Raw genomic sequence first — 21,302 nt, forward strand, 5'->3', positions numbered from 1 at the left:
ATATAGTGTACTCTTCTCTCAGAGGGTTTCTCTTCATGCAGATGTTTGGCTGCTTGACAGAAGCAAAGTCATGTGTTCTTTGTCTTGGGAGGTTTTTTTCTCTTGCTTGTACCTGGTCTGTTACTTGGTTAGTCATTTTAGATTTTGTTGTCATAATTGTGTTATTTGTTTATTCATTCGGTCGATGTCGGAGATGAGCATTTAAAAATTATTCTTCAAAGTTGGCAGTTTTTGTTTTCTAAGTCATTCTGATTCTGTACAATTGCATCCTGTGGGTTGGACCCGACCCCAGGTGGGCCCGTTTTTACCTGTTGACACCTCCGGATTTGCTAAATAATTTTTTTTTAGCTCCAAATTCCATAAAGCGACATTTTGCCCAGCCCTAAGTCTAACATAATAGACCACTCCGATTGTACTCCAATCAACCAGGACGTCTGCTCTAATGCAGGCTGAATAATACCTAACATCCTCATTTCTTTCTTTTTTTTTCAAACAGCAGGAGCTTTCAGTCCTTGTGACATACATGTGCATGAAAAATGGCTGAAACCAGACCTTCAAACTGCTGCAGTGAGAAAATGTGGATAGAAAAGCATGAATCCATACAGGCCTTGAGAAGTGAGCGAAGACAAGTGTAGGATGTCATAAATAGCCCCTGATGAGGTTCACAAACGCCACATGTTGCTCCGTGAATAACGCATCTTTCGCCCCGAACCCCACCGCACCAAAAGGTGCCGGGATGGACTGGAGCAGTATTGCGAAGCGTCACCGGCGCCAAACCTGCTGCGTTTCCTCCGCAGGAAGTCGGTTAAAATGTAGGCGGGGTTTAGACATGTGACGTTGCAACAGTAATCTCAACCGGGGCGGCAGACCTTATGTTACCTCTGTTGTTGTTTACATCCTCAGCTTTGCATGGGTCGTTTAGTTAAGTTTGGTATTTTTTGCGGCCACAGAGCGACAACTTCTGTGTACAACTTCTGAAAAGTGCCATATAAAACCCATGCATTATTATTATCATCATTATCCTGTCTGGGTTTTTTTTTTTCCCTTTCTCTTTTATTTACATTAACTTGATGTTTTAGCTTCAGACCACTCGAACATGAACCAAGCCTTTATTAGGTCAGCGGTGTTTGATCCTGGTCCTCCAGGTTTTAGGTTTGCCACTGTAATCTGTTGTGTTTTTTTTATTGCGCTTTACAGAAAGCCTGAAAACAAACTGTCCATCACACATAGATACGTGTGACAATTCATTAATATTCACATCAGGCAAGGCAAGCTGGTGTTTTTAGCATCATTCAAGCACTTTCACAAAAAAATACATTAAAGAAAATTACAATTGCTTTTGAGATAATTAAAAACCAAATGTAGTGGTACTCGTGGATTGTGGGTACTTGTATTATTATTGTTGAAGTTTGTAATTGCATGTGACAAATGTGTTTTGGCAGATATTTTATACGAAACCAAATCACGCACCTGCGAAACACAACGCAGTGAGTGTTTTTAATCGTACCTTTATTTGATGGCTGGACTGATACCAGTGTCTGGTCAAAACATCCCCGATTCAACCCAGCAAGCATTACGTGACGTCATCCATCAGCGGACAGATGTGGTTGGTCCACTCTGACATTAAATGAAGGACGTGTATGTTAGCCTGGACGCAGAGGCTGCTTTTTTCTCATTGTAATGGCATTTATCAAGTACTCCTATCGGTACTTGCAAGGTTCGCACTCGGACATTTACTGGCTCTTTAAAGAAGTGTTGTCGGTGCATCCCTTCTTTCCTTTTCTCTGAAGTAGCATTCAGTGCTTTGTCGTTTCCAATGGAGACCTGACCTGCAGCATTCAGTACAAAATCACTATTTCAGCAGATATTATCTTGTATTTTTCTATTGTAAATCAGTAATAAGTGACGATATCGAGAATCGTTCACCACAATCCCCACCAAAGTAGTATTTTCTTTATTTCAGACTGTGATTGTCGCACACCTTCCTACTTATTCACAGCTTCCTGCTCATGTACACACATACGCTCCACATGGTGTCCATTAAAGCCGGGGTTCCAAACCTGCGGCCCGCGGGCCAATATTTTGTGGCCCCCGCCTTTAGATGAAAGTGTAAAATGAGGGGGGCCCTTGAGGGGAGTGGACCTCCGACCTGGCACTCAGCCATCTCATAGGGCTGATGCTCGCAGCTCGGTTAAGCTGCACCGGCTCCCATAATGCATTGCAGCTATCAGCTCCGTGACGCGACATTTAAAATGCAGATCTATGCGGGAGATGATGGTTTTTAGAACCGTGAGTGTGAGAGGTGTGGCTTTCAATGTCAGTTTGTTGTTGTGTGATTCAGAAGTAATTACTAATCAGCATGAAGCAGAGCCGTGATGCTCGGCGGCGGAGCTGCAGCTCCAGCTGTGGTCGTTCACAACCCCGCCTACATCTTACCGCACTCTCTGTCGTGGGGCCTCAACAGTTTGTCTGGGTGCGCTTTGCCTTACCGTACCGTCCGGCTGGCCCACCGCACTCAGGGATGAACTGCAGCTGGACCGCAGAGCCGCGGGTTGCTGACCCCCCATGGAGAAAGACGGGGAGGCTGATCCTGTGCCAAGTGATCCAATGGCTCATGGATTGAGCTTTTCTGGTCTGCATCACCTACGAGAGACATTTACTGAACATGAAGTTCCGAGGCCAGGGGCGACTTGTCAGTGCTGCTTGTGACAACGTGAGAGCTTTCTGCACAAACGCCCCGCACTAACAGGCAAAGCTGTGCCAGTTCCCATCATGCAAGGCACTGATGGATGCAGGCACAGCATTCAGATATGTTGATGCTATTTTGAAGCTGCAGAAGGGATTTGATCACAGATTTGCGGACGTCAAGACGCCACTTTTCAACTTTTGTAGACCCCTTCAACTTTGATGTGCAGGATGGCCCTCCTGTGCTACAAATGCAGCTCATTGGCCTGCGGTGCATCTCCGACCTCAACGCCAAGGTCAGGGACGTGAGAGGAAGATCACACAGGCTTGAGCAACTTTTGAGAGAATTGCCCCCCCCAGCTTCCCAGAGCTTTGCCCAATGTTCAAGCAGACCAAGTGCCTTTCTGTGAAATGTTCTTCTCCACCTTGGACTTTAATAAGTGCAAGTACAGGTCCAGACTTACTAATGCTTATCTTCAAGACATTGCGAGGGTCTCAACTGCTTCTTCTCTCAAGACCAATGTGTCTCAGATAGTGAGAAGAAGCGCTGCCAGGTCTGTGGCAGCAAGGAGGAGGGAAGAGAAGCCATGTTCAGAAGAGCCATTCATCATTTCCCTTCAATGTTCCATTCATGTTCAAACACTTCATGTTCAGAAGAAATCATTAAAACGGTTAATGGCGGAACCCCTGATGCGCCCCAGCCTCACCCAGAGTCTGCCTCCAGCGGCCCCCAGGCAAATTGAGTTTGAGACCCCTGCATTTAAGAGAGATGACTGAACCGTCACACTCACACACACTGTGAACTGTTCAATGTTTTTTTCTGGGATGTTTAATAGTGTAACTCAGCGGAGGCTTGCAGCCGAGCCCACGTCAGTCTCGCCTGGCTTTTGGCTCCGCCCACATTTCCACAGTCTCAAACGTGGCAGGTCGTTCATGAAAAAAATTCCTTATGCACACGAATAAGTCTGATTCCCCTTCAGTCCAACAGAGCAGCTGTGAAAAAACCCACTGCACACATATGCTTATAGGCTTTGTGTTAAACGGTAAAAGGAAGATGTTTAAGATGGCGCTGCCCGAGCAGCAGCTGGCTGCAACATAGTTCCTACTATTCTTCACACTTTCTCCTTTCTTTTGGCGTGTTTTACGTTTTTTCTTTACAGTGGTCGAATCGTGTTGCCACCGCGCACAGTATGAGACTACTTTTCTCTTTTACCTGTCTACACTGTGTGTATAGCAATCCTGGCAATTTACTCTATTTTTAGAGGATTTCTTTCTTTTTTACTGGATTGTTTTATTTATTTTTTTATTATTATTTATTTTTTTACATATTCTATTTTTTGTGCTCTTTTTTTGCTCTTGTTTAGATATTTACATATGTTTACACATTTGAATTCCTTAATTTTATAATTTCTGCACCTTTTTACCTTGAGCTGGTGTAAGTTTGTGTTTCCCCCTGGGGGGGGGATAAAGCTATCTACTCTTGAAACATGGTTGAAGAACTGGGGGGACAATCAACAAGAATGTTCCTCTGAGGCGAGGAGAAGAGGCTGCAGGTCTGGCGTCCAGGTTAAGACCAAGCGATCAGCGAGTTCTTGGTCTGCCCCCCCCCCCCCCCCACCCCCCCCGCGCTGTTGGGGGAGTGGTCTGAACCAGTGGATTTCTACACATGCAGAATGTTGACCACTGACCATTTCTCCTCGTTTCAGTCTCAAACGCTCAAACTTTGCTCCTCCAATGCGTTTCATTGTTTCTCAATCTGCCGCCCTCCTGGACCTGCTGGGATCTTCTTAAGCCTCGTCTCCACCGCACAAAAAGTACCGGCCTAGACCGGTCTAAACCGCTCCGGTTCGCGTGTCACCACAGGAATGCAGTCTAAACCGCTCTAGACCGCTCCAAAGGCGACCGCTTTTCCGCTCCCCTTCCGTTGGGGTACCAGGACCACGGAACGGGTCTGAGTTTGAGCTGCTGTCTGCTGATTGGTCAGTGATTTACTACACGCCCTCAATATGTTAATGTGCCGGATGAATCCTCTGCTGTCAGTGTGGTCAGCTGTGCTCTGGTTGTTTTTATTTTCATTTTCTTTTCTTTGCTGCTCAACTTTAGTGTTTGTGGTGAAACAGCGACTTGAGGCAGGGGGAGACCGGGGGGAGGGACTTTGCATCGCGTTGGAGTTTTCTGTTTGCAGCATAGCGCTCGCCGTGGCGTGGATGCGCGTCCGGGACACCGGAGTCTGGAGCTTTCGTCTCCGGCGCTGACCGCGCTCCGGCAGCTCCGCTTCCCAGAGGCGGTCAGCGTTCTGTTCAGCCGCGGTCAGTGGCACTTTATCGCGGGGACGGACCGCGGAAGCGATGAAGAGGAGCTCGGAGCTCGGCGCCTCCGTGTTCCGGCGCTGAGCTGCCGGACCGCGATCAGCGCCGGAGTGGAGAACCTCCTGCTTTTGAGCAGAAAGCTCAGACTCCCGTGTCTGTGCCTCAGCCAACCGGGGGGAACGCTCCGGCCACTTGCCCCACACCCGAGCGCTCGAGTGCGGGGCACGTCGCCCCAAGTCGCCGGCAAGTGGCCGAGCGACTCGCTCTCTCACAACAAACACGGAAGTTGTGGCTGCAGCTCTCCGCTGCAAAAAATGACTGCTGCAAAAAGTAACTTTTTTTTTTTTCCGCTGCAAAAAATAACAGTGCAAAGTGGAGAATTTAAACAACAACAGAGGATTCATAAGATCTACATCTGACGACGTTCTTTTCTGTTATAATGTCACATTTCTGCGGAGCTCATAAGCCCCGCCCGCTTTTCACACTCCTCTGCAGTGGGGACGCGACCCAAAATTTCGGTCGGGGTCTCTATTCCGAACTGCTCCGTACCGCTCCGCTCCGTCCCGGCGCTTGTGTGCGGTGGAGACGGGGCTTTAAAGGATTCTAATGACGTTTTATCGTCCATTATAAAACTGGGAAAGGTTTTAATCCTCTGAGATTTTAACTTGCATATTGACGATGACTCATCTCGCCCAGCAGCTGAACTTTTATCTAATCTGAATCTTTTCATTTCAAGCAACATATATCAGGCTGCACCCACAGCAAAGGTTGTACTCTGGGCCTGGTGTTTTCTCTGGGCCTGGTGTTTTCTCTGGGCCTGGTGTTTTCTCTGGGCCTGGTGTTTTCTCTGGGCCTGGTGTTTTCTCTGGACCTGGTGTTTTCTCTGGGCCTGGTGTTTTCTCTGGGCCTGGTGTTTTCTCTGGACCTGGTGTTTTCTCTGGACCTGGTGTTTTCTCTGGGCCTGGTGTTTTCTCTGGGCCTGGTGTTTTCACTTGGCCTACATGTTGTAAATGTGCGTGTAGAGGATGTTCACCTGAGCGACCATCGCTGCGTCTATTGAACTGAATATTCCTCCTGGGCCGAGGCCTGTCCCTACGAGGGTCATCACAGCGACCACAGATGACTAATTCTGCGCCATGTTTGACCTCTGTGAGTTGAGCCACTGTGACGATGATGATGATGGTTTTATGCATTGTTTTAATTTACACTGTGGCTCTATCTTAGATCAAGTGGCACCACTAAAATCGAACCATGCTTCCAGAAAGCTGCCATGTCCCTGGCTCGATGAAAATATCTGGAACCAGAGAAGATCATGTCGCAAAATCAAGCGCCTGTGGAATTCCACTAAGCTTGAAGTTCCCAGACTACATCCCAGACGTCTAATGTCCTGCCTAAATACAACTCAGGAGGCGAGATCCGACTACTTTGCTAAACTGATAACCTGCAACAAAAAGAATCCCAAAGTGTTGTTTGACACCATGAGCTCTATTGTGTCCCTTGTTACTTGGCCTGCTCCTGTGCTTTGTGAGGCAGACTGTACTGTAGTGACTTTTTAAACTTCTTTGTGGACAAGATCAGGGACATACAAGCTCAAATCCCACCACTATCCCTCTGCAGTCCAGGATATGATGAACCTCCTCTGCATGTTTGGTCCTAATATCACATCATAAAGCTTCATCCTTCTCATTCATGGAGCCACAATATTGATCTTCAGCCTCGGAAACCACTCACTTTATTGTTTCACCTGCTTAAGATATGAGAAGCAGACTAAATGTCCCTGTCGTCAATCACAGGTCTTGACAGCATAAAGTGGGCAAAAGAAGGACACTTGATAAAATCAGACGACGCTCCGCCAGACACGTTCAGCCTCGGCACTCTCCTGAAGTTAAACCAGAGGCATTAAACCACTCGTAGCGTCCTGTTCACCTCACACAGCCAGACGGCTCTCCACCGAGCTATGAAGCTAACTGTGAAAGCTAACGTTAGCTTCATGCTGTGACAGGAGAAACTTCCAGCCAGTAATAATTCAAAATGTCATTACAGCCAATCATAATGTGACCCGTCATGGGATGGCACAGATCTGGTACCTACGCCAGCCTGGGGCTCCACTCTTCATACACGTGGGGGTGGGGGTGGGGGGGCGTAGCGGTAGGGTGGCGTGTCTCACAACGAAAACACAATCTAATCATTTTTCATTGATTATAATCGATTATATGAATTTTGAGATCGTCTGCAGCGTATATCGCAATCGTGATTGAGATTGGATTAATTGAGCGGCCGCAGTGTAAATCAACATCCTGCCATAGTGATCTGCAGTCTTTCATGTCAGTTAGAAGTGAAGATTCCAGCGTCTGTCCTGCCGTCCCCTTTGCTGGAGCCTCCTGCAGAGTTTGTTTTGCATTACTGAAGCACACCCTCATGGGGTACAGTTGTGTCAACACCCTGGGGCTTGTTTGCACCGTGTGGAACCACAGATGACCCCCCCCCACCCCCCCCCCCCCCCCACCCCCCCCCCCGTGTCGTCTTCCTCTGCAGCTGTCAGACCTGAGTTCAGGGTGGAGTTTCTATCTGATCTATTCTTTCTTTTTAACCAACATGATCCAAATATGGATGGTTTGGTTTCTCACAGCTGCAGAGGGAACTCTCTCCACCTAGATGTTAGTTTGATCTTCAATACAGAAACATTTGTTTTCTACCTATTTGCTAATGTTCATCTTCAGTAACTTGCACAATACTAGTGTTCTAACCCCGTTTTTCCCTCACTGTCATAGCAAGATAAAGTAATTCTTTGTGTGCACTGGTGACCACTTTATGTAGAATAAATCAGGATCCAAGCAGCGCTTAAAGAAATTAATGTACCTTTTTATCCCCGTCCTCTGTCCTGCAGGGAGGAAGAGGAGAGCCTGCGAGACAAGATTCGTGCAGACCACGAGCGAGCGCTGCAGGAGGCCAAAGAGAAGCTGAGGAAGTCCCGTGAGGAGCTGCAGGCAGAGATTCAGACTGAGAAGAACAAAGTGGTGGAGGACCTGAAAAAGAAGGACGCCGGGCCCAAACCCCTGCCGCCCGTCCCCATGCCCAAAGTGGTGGGAGTCAGTGACGGGGAGCCGACGGAGCCCGACGTTAAAGAGAAGCGGGACAAGATCCGAGAGGTAAGACACACTTTGTCCAGTGACCACATGATTAGATGTCATGGCGCTGTAATGGCCAATGAGGGCGTTGGTGCAGGTTCAGACTGAACATGTAGAAACCTTCATGACCGTCTCTCTGCTCTGTCCACATCAACATGTCCCCAATATCTACATATTTATGTTTGTACATGTATTCACTCTGCTGGAGAAATGTGCATCCACCTTCATCTTCCCTCTCAACCATTTCCATATTGTCATTCTAGAAAATAGGCTTCAGACTTTGAGCACTTTGACATTATTGAATGTTGACATTGAAAGAAAACAGTTGGTCACGACAGTGAAATCACAAAATGTGACTCCTCGACACCTTATGAGCAATTTCACGGAAATTAATCAAATATGTTGAGTCTGAATACACAAAGTCCAATTTTGTTTAGTCAAGGTTTTCCTTTTTTAAACGACTCCACTGGTCTTAATTAAAACTCACATTCAGCGGACAGAAGCATTCGTCTCCAAGCACGTGCCTCGTACAGAAAGATGTGCTGCCGCTCTGCCTGCAGGCTTTACAGCAGGAGAAGGTTGTGGGCAGGATCCTGCTCAGAGCAGCTGCACGGGGTCGCCATGCTGTTGAAGCCGTCAGTGCAGGAATACACAATACAGCCCTTCACATACAAGTTGTTTCCTCTCATGTTTGTCTTTGAAACAAGTCTTGACTTGTGTGTGCTGCAGCTCCGCTTTCATGCTGCGACCACATGCTGTGTGACGAAACAATCTGAATACAGGATTATAACAACGTTAAGGTTTATTTCCTTCACAACAAAGCAACGCTGTGCAGCCAAGGCTAGGCAAGCCAGAGGAAGTGGGAGTAGACACTAAAGGACGTATCGCACATCAACAAATGCATTTATTACCTCTGGATCCCACTTTGACAACTCCGTGTTTCGTTGTGAAAATTCAGACAAAATTATACAAAAGTTAGAAGTCGAACAGCTGAAACACGAGTTGCACAGTATATCATCCAAGTTTAGCCAGCCGAATGTAATGTCTTCTAACGGTGGGCGCTTGGAGCTGATGGTTTAAAACAATAATAAATATGAAGACAGTTTTGTGTTGAAACATAAATCCATCAGGACTGCAGGAGGAAACTCCACCACCGGAAGAAAACCGCTGCATGCAAATGGAGAACATGCAAACCTGTGACAGAAAACTCTGAAAACGCCACTTTTATACCTCTGAAAACTCACCAGTTGTGGTTTGCTTATCTAAAGAGACAAAAAAGTGACTTCAGTTGATGTACTGTCACTGCCTTTTGCCCGTTCATGGGACATGAGCCAATACCATGAAATTAAAGTTTTTAAATGCCCCTCAACTGGTACCGTCGTCCCCTCAATCAAATTCAAACGTTACGGTGGCTGTTTCACAGTCGAGGGGGTAAAAAGTTCCTGCCTTGAGTTTGATCTGTGCTCCAGCTTAAATCCCTGCTGCTGGACGACACAGTACGACTGGACCCTTCTCTTGTCTGCCGTCTGCCTCGGGGCCAGATGTTACTGAAGGCAAGGGCGACACATGTGCAGAATGCTGGTGGTTCTGTCTGGTCACACACACACACACACACACACACACGCACACACAGCAAATTCTCCTGCATAATTGCCTTGTATCGTCTCTCTTGAAACGGCACTCGGAGTCATAAGAGTCCCTTTCGCATGGTGGCGGTCCCACTCGCCTTTGTCTCTAAATGCCCTTTTTGTTCCCTCCATAATTACCATTCAGAGAGAATACCATGTCCATCCGACTGAGTGAGAAAGTAGCAGCTGTATAGGCCATAGCGGCTTCTCCTTCTCCTGATTGCCTGGTGATTCCAAGGCGTAATCACAGTTTTGATTGTCTGGCTTTTCTCTTGAATCAGCCTCTGAGGTTGAAGTTTGATCCTGTAAAGTCAAAGTCGAGGAAGGTGATTCATCCTTACTCTTCTTATAATGTTCATGTGTCATGAAGACATAAAGTAATGATTTCAACAGCGGTATTTTTGGAAACAGGACTGACAAAACTACAAGTATTGCTTTTAACACCTTGAAGTCTACAAGTTACATCCCAGCGCAGCACTTAAAGGGTAACTGAAATGTTTTTCAGATTTCATCTTTAGAAAGAAGAATAAATATGCTTTCGAAAGGTATATAACATTCCCAGATAAAAGTCCGAATTCCGACCCTTTTAATTGACTTTACATGATGCAGCAGACGACGGTATATTTGCGGGCCATAAATGTGAGCCGCCTGAGCTAGACCGGATATGACGTACGAGGGGTTATATGTCCCAGCCAAAACAACATCAGCTGATTGAAGAATGGAGGGGTTTGGCGATACAGAAGCACCTAGGAGCGATGTTAGCGAAGATTTAAGTGACGTATCGTTGGTTTTGGACGAAGATGAAGGAGAGGAATCATCGGAGGAAGAATTAGAAGAAAATCAAGGCGTTCAACCATACATGTTTGAGCCGTGAGTACATATTGTGTGTGACCGGGTATTTACCCGTGTGCACATATTGTGCGTGACCGGGTATTTACCCTTGTGTCAGAGTGGGTGTTTTGCAAAGTTTATTGGTCTATTTGTCTTAAGTTTTAGCAGGTTTTAAAAAGACTTACTGAAGGTTGGGTTTAAAAATCCATTAAAAAGCCGTTTAAAAATGGTGGGGACAGAACCAGGTTTCAGGATACGTTTCCTCTTCACATCAAAACCAAGTGACTCTCGGATTGCGGGTGCTGTTTCGTAACAGTCATCCGTGAAATGTTGACTGCAGAGATAGGAGGCCTCTGTTGGTGTCCAGTTGGAGCGAGTGCGCTGCACTTGTTTTGTCCATAATCTCCTCAAAGTTTCATCTTTTGGGAATTTATGGACACTTACAGACGGACTGGGCATTTGGGAACACCCAGCCGCAACACAACGCTTAGGCATGACTCTAAAAAACTGCTAAATAACGCGATAATGCAGAGCACATGTAAACAAGACGCTACGATCAGCTGTTGTGGGCGGAAGTAAATAACCCCTCATACGTCACAGCGCAAAACTACGGCAAGTTGGGAAAACTAGGTCAGATTCACAGGGCGGGAGATTTAAAGGCATTTTTAGACGTTCGGCGCTCAAGAGCAAGATAGTGGTGTGATTGTCATTGGTGTGTCATATATCATTCGAAAGGGGGAAAAATAATGCTAAATACTGGTGTATTTTAATAGAATTATTTCAGGGACCCTTTAAAGGTGTACAGGAGGATGTTCTTTGTCCGGGTGGATCATCAAGACTATTGGTCCTCCCAAGTGTCAATCATTCTGGTAATATATTACGTCAGGCCGTCGTACGTGCTCGTCCCTAGTAGAGTGGATCTATTAGTTTTCACTTTCTGCGCATGCGTGCTTTCAGGTGTCTATGGTGAGTAGGGGTGGGCGATATATATCGTTTACGATAATATCGTCATTGTTGTTTTAACGATGTGCAAATTTACGTTATGGAGTATGCAAATGACTTCACTAAAACAACCAAAAACACACGTTGAGACCCCCACACATTCACTGAACAAGAGTTACGTAACTTGCGTAAAGCAGCAAACCTCAGCAGGTCACATGATCTCTCACTGGCGTGTTCCCGGCAGGTTAGCGTGCCTCTAAACAGAAACATTTGAAAGACAACATGGACACACCGCCCGCGGATGCTCCAACTTCAGAAGATTTAATTCCAAGACGTGGATCGACTTCAGTTGCATGGAAGTACTTTGGCTTTGAAAAGACTGACGTTACCCAAAAGACCGTAATCTGCAAAGTATGTCGAAAAGCCGTTGTCGCTAAATGCAGCTCGACAACCAACCCGTTTCACCACTTGCGGACTAACCACACGAAGGAATACGAAGAATGTCAAAAGCTAGCTGCCAAAGAAAAACCTAAGTCGGCGAAGGGAACGTTACCTGCTGCACGACACAGCCAACAAACGTTAGCGGACTCAATCAACAGAAAACTGCCTCGTGACAAAAAAAGCACCCGATGGCGAGACGTAACAAATGCTATCACCAATTATATAGCAAAAGAAATGGTGCCGATTCAGGTGGTGGAGAGAGAGAAGGCTTTAAACAGCTTGTGAATACGCTGGACCCCAGATATACAGTGCCTGGTCGGAAATATTTCAGCGAAACTGCTCTGCCCAACCTGTATGATTCATGTCGCCAAACTCTGATGAATGAACTGCAGAAGGTGCCACACTTTGCAACAACGACGGATTTCTGGTCCAGCAGGACATCTGAGCTATAACTCAGGCTGTAAAAAAAACACACATTTAAAGAATATCGTCTAATTATCGTTATCGTCAAAATCCCCCAAAATATCGAGATATTATTTTTTGTCCATATCGCACACCCCTAATGGTGAGCTACGCCTTCAGCTTTTAAAAATGTTTGCTTGTCGTAAATAGACTTTCACTAACCGGTGGCGAGTCTGACATAGCGGAAAAAAGTGCAAATCTTCTTGTAAAGTGAGCTTGTGTGAGCAACGCCGACTTGTGACTTGTAAACAGAGCGTGCACGAGGAGAACTGGGCTCGTCACGTCTCTCTACACGTTCTAGTAGGCGTTCCGTCTCGGAGCAGGTACAGCGTTGCGCATGTGCATTTTTTCAAAAGGTGGAGAGGGCGGGTCTTTCCTAAAATTCGGGAAAATCCTCCTGTACACCTTTAAAGAATGTGGATCATTAGTTTTTATATTCTCTCCTCCTATGATATGTAGTTACTTGTTTCCCCACCTTTTTCCCCTGAACGGACCGCATCGAAAGATTACAAGGTCATGACTTTTGATTTTTTTTGATCAATGGATTGTTCAAATGATGACAAAATGTAGTTGGAAATCTGCAAGAATGATCCTGAGTTTTTTCAGTGCAGTTATTAAATATATACTTGTTTTTGTGGCGTACTGGAAGGAGAAAGATCCAACCAAGTGTTGCTTGCTCTTGTGTATCAAAAACATAAATGCACAGTCCAGTTCATGACTGTGAGATACTGAGTGGGACGAAGGTCCCGTTTACACAACAGTGTAACATGTCTTGAGTGTTTTGGCTTCAGAAGGCCTTTCCTGTTCCATGGCGCCATTTTCACCCAAAATAGCAGTTTAGAAGAAAACAGCACAGTTGTTGAAAATGACGTAGCTTCTATGTTGATGTTTGTTTTCGTAATGAAACTACACACATGTGCACAGAGAACAACACACTATAAGCATTCACACTGACGGGTATTGGGACATTCGTATGGACAGACAATGGAGTTGGATTGCTCGTACGGGTGACTCGACTATAAAAGTCTGGAGTCCCTTGAGAATCTGGACTGGAAGTCTTGACACTCTGCAGGCAAATGTTTCTGTTCTTCATCTATTTACCTATTGAATACCTATTTAGCGGCAGAGTTTCAGAACAGTTGCGTTTTCCCCCCTATAACCATGGACCATGGAATCGGAGCATTTCAGCACCGTTGTTGTGTCAACAGACATAGAAAACACAATGAAATTCCTGTTGTGTAAACGACAATAATATAACCACAAAATCAAATTCAGTCCATCTGAAAGCTGTTAAACATGTTCGACTGTCCTTATCCAGCTCGTGCTGACATTTAACATTCAAAGGTGGAAAATGGGGAGACGGAGAAACGTTTTGCCGTCTCCAAATAAGGCGACTGCTCGATTTTATCGCCTCTTCATCGTGCAGGGATTAGCGTTTGTTCGATAGTGGGACACTTTGATTTTACAAATGTGGCTAGTAAAGATTTCTACTTACTTCGTAGGTTGATGTCTGTTTTGTTCACCTTCACACTGTTGACTTGCGTTTTTGCGGATATAAAATTCATCATTCTTTAATGGCTTTTAAATCCATATTTCACTGGATATGCAGTCATGTTTCACCACCTAAACCCAGCCGCTCGGAGCTCTTTGGCTGTTCGGCTAATTATGTGACCTAAACATTAGCGGCCATTAAACCAGTGTCTGCAGATAAAAAGCGCTTTAAGGCTATAAAAAGAAAAAGAAATGGAATGAATTTGACTATTGGCTGTTCCAGTTCTATTGGCCTGTCACTGCTATTGTTGATGCAGAGCTGTTGTTAATGGGCTGTGGCTCAGGGAGGTTTGTACTTTAATAATGCTGGAACAACACTGGTCGCCCACCACCGGTCCTGGTACGAGTAATTGGGATGTCTTGGGAATGTAGCCAACAAAAGTCTGGAGACGTGCTGCTGCTAGTTTTCACAGTTTTTCTGGAAACAATGGTCTGAATGATACTCCGTACATTGGACATTTGTTTGCTTCGGGGAGAATAAAGATAAAGACTTGTGCTTCTATATATTTCTGTTTTGAGTCTGATTAGCTAGAGACAAGTGATTCATCACCCAGAGCCAGTAAGTGACTGATACTAATACTAATACAAAACTCCGAATGACCATCATTAAACCAAACCAGAATCTTGAACTCAAAGAATTCTGTCCTCTTAAGCTTTGATCCATTCACCTTCATGGTAGAATTGTAAACATGTCGCTTACTGCAGGTTAATCTCTGGTTCCTGCTGTTACAGCAACATACAAGTTGCTTCATGAACAGAATTGGAATGACTCTTAAATGTTTTCTTACACCAACTCGCTTGGTGAGCAAACTTCCCGACAGAAGCCGACAAGCACTTCCCCTCACACACTGCCACCCTCGACGAACTCCACCATACCTTTGAGTCTGGCACTATTTCTCCTTATATTTTGTTACCGAAGCCTCGACGTGACTCAATTGAGCCATGAGAGTGGAAATGGGAAAAGAAAAACAATGCAAAGACAATATTGGCAAAGAAATGTCTTCCCAGACCGGGCTCTCCAGTTCGGCTTCCTCACCACCACACGCCAGGCTTTAAGACCTGGAGAGGTTAGAGGTCCTACAAAAGTCTTTTCCTCTGAATTCAGTTGGCTTTTTCATTGTGAAAGGTTTCAAAAAGGCCTACATTTAAGGCTGAGGAATTGATTCAGTCCATTCCCATATCAGTCCACATTAAGTCAAATTATTTTATCTATCCATGGTATCCAGTGTACAAAACCACATTAATTGCTGTCAGTGCGGGGAACTAGTAAAGTGATGGCGTGGGATCGGTCCCTTTGAGGAAGTGGCTGTTGTGCAACAAGCTTAAGGGGAAAAAAGCACATTTGCATGTAATTTGTGAAAACTGCAGGGGGCCACCACAGGGAGGTTTAAGAGCCTTATGTGGCTACAGAGCCTCAGATAGCAGGCCCCATTTATAGGCTGTATTGTACAGACAGACAGAAGAACAGCTACAGTTACATTTCAGTAAAATGAAAACTAGTTGATTTGGACTCTCGTGGGCTTCCTCCAGCATCACAGTGGTTTCTTCCTGATGTAAACAAAAACCACTAAAGTGTGTGGCGCTGTCACAATTGCAAGGTAATTACTGGTAATTGCGGCGCACAATGGGCCCGGAGATGAAAGAAAAAGAAGCGTCTTCCACACCCCAGCCTCATGTCGGCGCGCCGCACACTGCCCACCGGATCAACTCGCCTTCAGCTGGGGCCGCAGAGACGACGGTTAACCATTCCAGATTGTGGCGGACCTCAGGGAGCTCGTGTGAGAGTTTCCCTGCAGACTGTGGCTGTAGAGCCCAGATACATTGATGGGAAGCACAGTCCTCAAGTCCAATTTAAAAGGTGCTGCTGTCCTGACGTAGCGGCTCTTAAAGAGGCGGAGCAGCTTTTCAATGAAGACGTTAATGTCTGCAGAGACGCTACCTTGTGTCCCAAGTTAAACATTCCCTCACTCACTTCTATGTGTCTCTCCATCCGTCCGTCCGTCCGTCCGTCCATCCATCCATCAATCGTCCGTCCATCCATCCATCCATCGTCCGTCCATCCATCCATCCATCCATCCATCCATCCATCCATCCATCCATCCATCCATCCATCGTCCGTCCGTCCGTCCATCCATCCATCTATCCATCCATCCATCATCCATCCATCCATCCATCCATCCATCCATCAATCGTCCGTCCATCCATCCATCAATCGTCCGTCCATCCATCCATCCATCGTCCATCCGCCCATCCATCCATCTATCCATCCATCCATCATCCATCCGTCCATCCATCCATCCATCCATCATCCATCCATCAATCGTCCGCCCATCCATCCATCCATCCATCATCCATCCATCCATCGCCCATCCGTTCATCCATCCATCATCCGTCCATCCATCCATCATGCATCCATCCATCCATCAATCGTCCGTCCATCGTCCATCCGTCCATCCATCCATCCATCCATCCATCAATCCATCCATTTGCATCCATCGACGCCGTTCACTATTTACACCATGAGGACATCTGCAGTTCCATCCATCCATCCATCCATCCATCCATCCATCCATCCATCCATTGACGCCGTTCACTATTTACACCCTGAGGACATCTGCAGTTCGAGCACCGCGGTGGAACATAGTTGACGGACTTGAATTTTCCTCTTTGAAATTATTTTTAACGATCCATTTCTCTTTGATTCTTTTAAGAACCGTCTTGTAGTAATTCAGTTTGTATTTGGTTTTCAGCAGGCACGTCTGTGGCTATTTTTACATTCGTCTTGCATTCTTTCTATTCTTTTATTTTATTGCTTTGTTACATTGGTGCTTTCTAAATTCCACTTATTGTTGAATTGTGACATGAAATATGAATTATTTACATGACAGGGTTTCAAATGAAAACGTTTTGCATTTACACAGCAACATGTTAAAACTGATGTCCAATGGCACGGAACCGATGTGGTTAACATGCCTGGCCATGAGTTGGCGCTGTTCTTTTGTAACGATTTCACACATACATGCGCACAGAGAACAATATGTGATAAACATTAAGAATGGTGCGGCACCGACATTCATATGGACAAACAATAAAGCCAGATTGTGATCACGGTGGCTGTCAACTCTGAAACGACGAAGTCTCAGGAGAATATGGAGCGGGAGTCATGACATTCTGGGCCCGGTTGTTCAAAACTGGGTTATTTTAACTAGTGGTTAAGCTCAAACCGCCAGTTAAATCCTTAACCCGCCGTTAGCTAACTGATCGTTAAATATGCGTTGTTTAAAACATGGTTCGTCATCCCGTTAGCTAACGTCGCCCTCAAAGTTGAGGTTAACGACTCTGCCCGAGGCTCCGCCCACTTTCAAATCTCCGCTCTTCCATGTTTTGTCTGAAGCGTAGCGGTGGACGGCAGCGCGGGGTTTTTATCTGCTCTATCAAACCACCGTCAAACACGACAAACTCCGCTGCTGCCAGGGTTTTAAAGTGGAACGTGAAAACTGAGCTGGATGATTTAAATTTTGACCCGAGAGAACGATATAGAAAGTGAAAGGGTCCATAAAGGCGTAACCCTTCATTGCAGTTTTGATTTATATTAAAGTGTTGAAGGGCCTTCTTGAACGCCGCGCTGCCAGTGAACGCCACGGTGAGAGTCAACCACACTGTTAGAGTTAGCGGAGGTCTGGTTAAAATGAACTAACAAGATAACGGGGCAGTTAAAGTTACCGGTTGACTAAATGTATTTCACAGTTTTGAACAAGCGGGCCCTGGAGGAAACATTATTATTGTCCACCTACTTGTGCCAGTGAAGAAGATCTATTGACCACGGCCGTGGTGTGCATGCGCAGTAGCAGTGTTCTCCTCTACAAGGGCATGGAGCTGGAGCATTTGCTCAAGTTCCACATTTGAATGTTGGGATTGTGTCTTCAGTGGCTCTGGCCGGACGATTCAACAGTTTTGTGTTTCACTTGAAAAGGTTGTTGTGTAAATTTGTTCTAACGGTGTGGAGGGCCAGATTTTTACAGTCTCATGTGAATGAAGCTCTGGTTCACTGTGTATTCTGACACCTCGGTATCACAACCAGCAGCAACTTTTGTTTCATCCACATGAACTTTGAGGACAAAATGCTGACTTGTTGCAGAACGTACGATGACTCACCCAGAGGGGTCAAAGTCATTTCAGTTGAGGGGCCACATCCACCTGATCTGACCTCTGGGGGGCCGAACAAGTCAAACGTAACATGTTAAACTGCAGATATGGACAAATGTCAGTCTTTCCTTCTTTTGATCCTTTTGTAACTGCAGGAATTCACCAGAAATTTACATATTAAAGTTAATCAGATATTATATTTGCAAAAGAAACAACACAATATCTGCATCTGGATATCATGTTTTTATTCAGGATTAAAACAATTTGTCATCATCTGGACATTTTTTAGTTGACGTGTCTAAAGTATCACTTCACATAAATTGGACACCTTTATTGTGAAAGGTGTTGCATTACGTGACCTCCACAGATTGCGTTAATGTCGGGGGTCAAATTCTGACCAATGTCATTTTTGCCAAACTGGTGTTTTTAGATCAGCCAGTCAGTTTTCATATTTATACTTTAAAAAATAAAAAAAAAATAAAAAAATCACATGGCGGCTGGATTAGATCCTGTGGCGGGCCGGTTCTGACCCCCGGGCCACATGTTTGACACCCCTGGTCTAAGACATCATAATGTGGCTGATCGGTGCAGCTCCTCAGTTTCCACTCAATAACTTCGTTCAAACACACCTCCAGTATTCCTTCCTGCCATTTTCCCAGTGGAGTTTCCTCCATCACAGCCCTAAACAATCCTCAGAAAAGGGTTTTCAGAAGGATCTCTGTATTGATTTGCTCTTCTCAGCTTCAGAGAACACAGTATGCGACACCAACACAAGAGTATTTACTCCATTTAGATTTTTAATTGAATCTGATGGCTGAACCTTACTTACATGCTTCAGTACTCGTACTGTGTTGTACATGACTTAGATGGAACTGGAAGCACCACAAACATGGGGATTCGAAGATGACTCACTCTGCTGACTCGGCACTACTACCATACCTGTGTACACATTGTGCCTTTCAACTTAAAAATGTAATAAATACAGTTCTAGTTCTTTTCACAAGTACAATAAAATACAAATTCAACTCATCAGCTGGACGATGTGGTCAGTTGGTGTCTGCGCTCGGTCTGCTCCAGGTTTTCTCTGGGTTCCCTGGTTCCTCCCTAAAAACACGTTTGAGGTTAAACGGTGTCTCTAAACTGCTGCAGGTGTGAATGAGAGTGTGTGTGTCTGTCTGTCGTTGTGTGTTTGTCTTGTTCTGCCGCCGTGTTCCCTCAATGTGCCCCGGAGGTGGATAAAGCAGGGTAGGAAGTTGGTATTGGACGGTGTAATCCTTGTAACTATTCTTGGGGGGGAAAACAAATCTGTGAGAAGAAAACATGGACAGAATTGTGGTCGTCCTAACAGAACTTTTGAAAGTATTCTTCAGCACTTTTTTATTTCCTTTGAAGAAAAGCTGGCTTCTTTTGAACGGTATCACTAAAGTGATTACATCGCTTTTGGGTTTTTGTCAATACAATTGCAGCTAAAAGGTAATTATAAAGCTGTTATTACTGGTAGGTGGAGTCAAATAAAAAAAATAAAAAAACATTAATGAGACAGAAGCTCAGTGTTTTCCTCAGGATTGTGTGGAGTTGTTTTGACTGGACCATGAAAGTGTCCATGAACAAGGTCATCCAGAAGAAAATGTTGTATTTTTTTTTATTAAGTACATCTGTTTTATGAAGGTGACCAGTGAGGGCTGGGGAGGTGGGTTTGCTTTTCAAAAAAGAAAATACAGATGGACCGTAAATGGTGCATTCTAATGCATTCTGGACTACTGAGTAACACATTTATGTAGATATTGCTTCTTATCATGGAAATATTTCCTTTTTTTCTTGATATCTTTGAAAATGCATCTAATATACTTTTGTCTTTTTTTCTTTGAAGGTATTATTATTATTATTCGATCTACACCAGTAAACTCTGAACTGTGAAATAATTTCTATTCCCCTCTTAGTTTTTAATTGAATATTAGATTATTGTGTCTTACCTGCAGGCCACCTATCGTTCAGTCCCAAGGCCTTAGAATGTCACAGTCACACATAAATTGAAGGAGTAAGCATGATTGTAAACACTCATATCAAAATCAACAGAGAATATTCTATTCTTCAATGAAAAGCATGAATGATATGCAGTTATCCAAACGTGTCAACATTTTGGAAATGAATAATTAGGTCAATCATAAGTCCTTAGAATCAGTCCCACTAGTCGGGATTCTGCAAATATGATTCTTCAGCATCTTGGAAAGAAAATTCTTCCAAATTCCTGCCGTCTGCCCCGACATTTGAACGCATCAGGGCGAGTCAGAGAATTATGAACCAATCAGGGGCCGCCTTTCAAAACGTATAGACCACATGGCCACAGAGAAATCTTTAATATAAATACCTGAATGGCGTTGTCATCATATTGATTTTTCAACATAACTTCAAATCATCAAATCGCCTGACGAATCAATATGGCTGAATACAGATATGACATGTTATGATTTATTGCTGTGTCATTAAGTTGAACCGATTTAAGTTGTGACTCCTGATTGCATAAGTCAATCACTCTTAAAACACAATCACAAGGAAAAAACATGAATCAAAGTCGAGCTTTCAACCTGCCCACTTCAGTTGGAGCTGTAATTAAACGTGCTTTAATGTTGCTTGGTGATGGTGTCCTGTAATCTGGTGGCTGGAAAGACAACAACCACCACAACATAACTTTACTGAGTGATTCTTCCACACAATTGTATTTAAACAAACTCGGAACTAGTGCGTACATTTTGGTTCTTGCCAGTCCAGAGTCCAGACAGGAGGACTTACTGATGTCATTGTGGTTCTTAGGTCTTGTTTACGTGACGTTTTCAGGCAAAGTGCTTCGTCTCTGCGTTTTTGTTTTAGAAAAGTTTCAAGTTTACACAGAAAACAACACTTAAAAACAATGTGATTTTCATGCCGGGCCACTCGTTGGCGCCATTTTTTGTGTTTGTAATGAAACCATACACACATGCAGGCAGAGAAGAAACCACTAGAAGGTTCAAGGTGTTTTATTCGTCATATCGCGAGTAAAAGCCAGGTTTCACGGAGAATGAAATTCTTATTTTGCCGTTCACGCTGAAGCCGACCTATATAAATGAGTATATGCACAAGAGAATAAAATATAGAAAATAAAAATAAAATAAAGTAACAGAGCAGTGCAAAAAATATTAGTG

The 21,302-nt window shown here is 44.7% G+C and overlaps 1 protein-coding gene across 1 annotated transcript in view; it reads left to right on the forward strand.

Annotated features, from left to right (window-relative positions):
• The window catches only part of man1a2 (mannosidase, alpha, class 1A, member 2), a 229,906-nt gene that overhangs the window by 44,161 nt on the left and 164,443 nt on the right, over positions 1–21,302 (forward strand). The window contains exon 3 of the mRNA XM_080498671.1: positions 7,882–8,143. Coding sequence (XP_080354797.1) covers positions 7,882–8,143 — 262 coding nt within the window. The remainder of the gene's footprint in view (positions 1–7,881; positions 8,144–21,302) is intronic.

This window comes from Blennius ocellaris (genome assembly GCF_963422515.1).
Source record: "Blennius ocellaris genome assembly, chromosome: 6".
In the NCBI taxonomy this organism is placed as follows: Eukaryota; Metazoa; Chordata; class Actinopteri; order Blenniiformes; family Blenniidae; genus Blennius; species Blennius ocellaris.